The following is a 4,481-nucleotide window of genomic DNA, read 5'->3' as shown; positions in this document are numbered from 1 at the left end:
GCTTATAGCTTGAAATTAAGTACAATTCGACCTTTATAATCTCAACCTATAAAAAACTAGTAATTCTCGAAAGCCAAAAGGTCCAAAATTAATAATAAACCAAATCACTTGAAGAAAAAAATATTCATTCTACTTTTTAATTGAATTAATAGTGCATATTTTGTTGATCAAATTGATATCACGAGTTAATTAAGAGATATTACGAAAATATTTTATTATCTTAGTCTTTTTATTTTTATTTTAAAAGTCAATTAAAAATTTGTATGTAATGTGGTTTAAACTCATGATACAACTTAATCATTAAACCAAAGCTTAATTTTAAAATAATATCTACATATTGATTGTTTTATGCATATTTTATACTCCATCAATATTATCTTGATAATGTAAGTTAGCTCGAGATTTAAAATTGATAACAACACCATAATAAATAATTATAGTACCTTTAGTATTCTTTTTTATACAGAAAAAAGAAAACAAAAGTTACCTTTAATATTCTTAATATGATATATTTACATATTTAAATTTTATTTTACTTATAATTTAATCTATTTTTCATTTTAATATCATATATATTTCATATGTTATTATCAATTAGTTTCAAACCATATATTTTAGTACATTAATTTTAAACTAGCATCTATGTTTTAAGTATTTAATTCTCATGTGATAAATTTTCTAGTTATATATAAAAAATATGAAATATCTAATTATTTAAGGGTTAGTATTTGATACAGCATATTTTATTTATTTCATAAGCCCTTTAAAAATGTCATGTATATTTTTAATATTATTTATTTTAATATTTTATTATATTTTATGGGCACGTTTAAAAACTAGACCATATTGACAATGTAAAAATATTATCACATTATTTAATTTGTTTTATTCGTAAAACACAGCATGCTTATGCATGGACAAGCTTTAACTACTTGATTAACACTAAGCAAGCAACGAAAAACACATACTTTAGTACACACAAAGTAGTTTCCACAATAGGTTTAGACATATATAGGAAAGGGAACACTAGTGCTTTTTATCGCTTCTATCAGGAGCCTGATTAAGTATTCTTCCCAACCTTCCTAGGCATGCTGCCGCCATCATCTCCACCACCACCGCCTCCACTGCTTCCACTTCCACTTCCGAAGCCATAGCCACCGCCACTGCTACCACGCCCACTGCTGCTACCTCCACCGCTTCCGCCTCCGTGCCCTCCACTACCCCCACTTCCAGTACCACCACCACTTCCTGAACCATACCCAGAACCACCTGATGAACCACTACCTCCACCACCGCCGCCTCCACCTCCCGACCCTGGACTACCACCAACCGAAGGAGTTGGGGAGGGAGATCCCACCTGCTGTGGAGGGCTTTGTGAATGGACGCAGAGAGCAAAGCATAGGGAAACTAAGAAAAGGCACATCACAAACCAACGACTCATCTCTCTTGATTTTACCCAAAAGAACAATTCTTAAACAAAACGCTCTTCAAACAATTGAACCAGCAACTCATATATAAAGGTGTGAGAGATGGAAGAAGCCATGATTTATGTAACTCAAAAGCCTGTTTCCTTGTACAGCTGCATGCAAAATTCGAGCATAAGTTACACCGATGACCGAACGATAAATGTTGTTTTCTTGATAAAGAACATTCGTACGGAAGGCTTTAAGGTTTTGAACGTCGGCCAAATCGTAGTTTAGATAAGTAACACCGACCTTATACTTGTTCTTGTTCTTGATAAACATCATTGCTAAGGAGAGCTTTTAAGGTTTTAAATGTCGACCAAATTGTAGTTTAGAAATATTTAGAACCTTATAATTTGTATCGCCATATGGTGAGATTAGTTCTGGTAAGGCTAAAATTATGGTTGGTAGTGAAGTTGGTAGTGAAATTGGTTACTTTATCAATGAAATTTGATACTGTATTAGTGAAATTATTTTTAATTCTACATTGGCTAGAGAATATTTCTATGCTCACACTTATCTCATATAAAAGTGTCATTTTATTCATTATTTTTATTAAAAGTTATTTTAATGTGTCAATTTCTTCATTATTTTTACTAAAATGTTATCTTTAATCCTACATTAATTAGAGAATACTTTCATAGTTCACTTATCCTCCATTTTCATTAAAGAATTACTTTTAATCCTATATTGACTAGAGAACACTCTTGTATCTCACATTTATCTTATTAATAAGTGGAAATTTCTTCACCATTTTTATTAAAAAGTTAATTTTAATCCAACATTGACTAAAAAATACTCCATAGTTCATTTCTTCACTATTTTCATTAAAAAGTTAATTTTAATCCCACCTTGGCTTGAGAACACTTTCATGCTCACACTTATCGTATAAATAAGCGTCAATTTCTTCACTATTTTTATTAAAAAGTTAATTTTAATCCTACATTAACTTGAGAATACTACCATAAATAAGTGTCAATTACTTACTCTAAGTGTAAATTTCTTTACTATTTTCATAAGCTCTTTATTTGTAAATAAAGGAGAGAACATTACTATATTTGTAAATAAGTTCAATTACTTACTCTAAGTGTCAATTTCTTTGGCCAATTTTGATAATAATAAAAAAGCCATTTATTAAAAAATTATGGTTTTGAGCCGATTTTTTTTGGATATTTAGGGAAATAGGTCAATTTTGGAGAGAGAAGTGAAAACTTCCTCGATCAATTTTTATAGGATTTACTATTTTTTGTAGGTTTAGGGCTGGAAATTTGTAAGGACAGATTTATTTTTGTTTGTGTTTGGGGTAGACATTATGAAACCTTAAAGGTATATTTGAGTTAACAGTGATACGATAGCGCTCAGAGACCCATACATTTCATTTGTCATGTCGAGATGGAACCATTGCCTTAGGAGACCATCACATTGCAACTGAGGCTCTGAGTTCACAGTGTTTATACAGTCACGGGTTGAAGTATAACTAGAGCTCGTACTTGATGGATGTTAATGTGCGGTCACAAGTTAGAGTATAACTTGAGAGCCCGATTGACAGTGGTTATGTGGTCACTGGTTCGAGTTTCATCTCATCATAGAGGATGATTTATAAACCCGATATATAAGTTTGAGATCATAATCATAGGGAAAAACTGAAGTGCTTTCCAATATAATCAAATTAATCTTTTTCTCCATCTCTACCAAAAATAGTATCATTAACCTCCTAACCCAAAACCTGTAACAGAGTTGGATGTAAGAGGACTCTTAGGAGGGAGTGATTTTGATGGTGGAGAGAAGGTAAAACTAGAGTCGGGGGTAGTAATTGTAGTTATTAATGAGTTATTTAATCACAACAATCATTGTTGCCCCGAAAGGACATTCATATTTTCTCTAATGCCACAATCACTCCCCTCTGAGAGTCCTTTTGCCCCCAACTCCATCACAGGTTTGGGAGAAGATGGAGGTTAATGATACTATGTTTGGTGGAGACAGAGAAAACAAAATTAAGATGATTATACTGGAAAGCCCCTAAGTTTTTCCATATGATTATGATGTCAAACTTATGTATGGGGTTTACAAACCATATTCTCCTGGTGAGGTGGAACTTGAACCCGTGATCGCATAACCACTATCAATTGGCCTCTCAAGTTATACTCTAACCCGGGATCGCACATTAACATTCGTCAAGTGTGAGTCGTAGTTATACTTCAACCTGTGACCGAATAAGCACCGGAATTCCAAGCCCAAGTTGCAATGTGATGAGCTTTTAAGGCAATAATTTCATTTCGATATAGAAAATGAAATGCATGGGTCTCCAAGTGCCACCGCATTATCGTGAACTCAAATACACATTAAAGCTAGCACAATGCCTCCCTCAAACACATAAATATTTCTATAGAAAATTTTCAACACTGAAAAAAACAATTAAGGAGATAATTTTTTAGGGTTGAGGGGTGGTAGCCGAGAGAGTTTATGGAGTAAGGGAAGGAAACCCCCCTTTATATAGGAAACTGGGTGGACAAGAGGAGAAAACAAAACAAAACATGTACCATGAGTATCTGAAATTATCTCAGGATCCTCGAGATGTATGAAAATTGAGGACAGGGATTCCTAGTTTCTGGAAAGTTTTCATGAGTTAAGGGGTTGGTTGAAAAAAGGAGGGGTGAAAACACACCCCACAGGATGCATTTTCAATTGACATAGCATATGCACCTCCGACCTACATGCATAATGTCGACCTCAATGCTGAAGGTGGGTTAAAATTTCCAGAACTCTTTCATAAAAGACTAGGCCAGGCGAGTTTTTCATTAGATGTTGGCGATTTACAAGTTTGCATGAAATTTTCCTTGAAAGATGCTTTTGTTGTTGTAGTAAAGCGATACAACATAAAGCATGAGGTAAAATTCTACATTACAAAATCCCGATCGGAGAAATTCGAGGCCAAGTACGCAATGTGTGACAACAAATGATCATGGAAAATCATGGCATCTGTGAGAAAGAAGACGGGGTTTTGGACCATTAAGAAAT

At 33.5% G+C, this 4,481-nt stretch overlaps 1 protein-coding gene across 1 annotated transcript; it reads right to left on the bottom strand.

Moving 5' to 3' along the window:
- Positions 1-1,060: 1,060 nt before the first annotated feature.
- Positions 1,061-1,441, bottom strand: LOC108455671 (putative glycine-rich cell wall structural protein 1). Its single transcript, XM_017754207.1, has one exon. The coding sequence runs from the start codon at positions 1,439-1,441 to the stop codon at positions 1,061-1,063; it is 381 nt and encodes a 126-aa protein (XP_017609696.1).
- Positions 1,442-4,481: the final 3,040 nt, after the last annotated feature.

This window comes from Gossypium arboreum, chromosome 9, assembly GCF_025698485.1.
Source record: "Gossypium arboreum isolate Shixiya-1 chromosome 9, ASM2569848v2, whole genome shotgun sequence".
NCBI classification, from domain to species: Eukaryota; Viridiplantae; Streptophyta; class Magnoliopsida; order Malvales; family Malvaceae; genus Gossypium; species Gossypium arboreum.
The sequence above is the reverse complement of the archived record's forward strand: the minus strand, read 5'-3'. Positions and strand labels throughout refer to the sequence as shown.

What these genes read in the sequence shown, in the direction of transcription:
- LOC108455671 (XM_017754207.1), bottom strand. Translation starts at nt 1,441, where the DNA reads ATGAGTCGTTGGTTTGTGATGTGCCTTTTCTTAGTTTCCCTATGCTTT.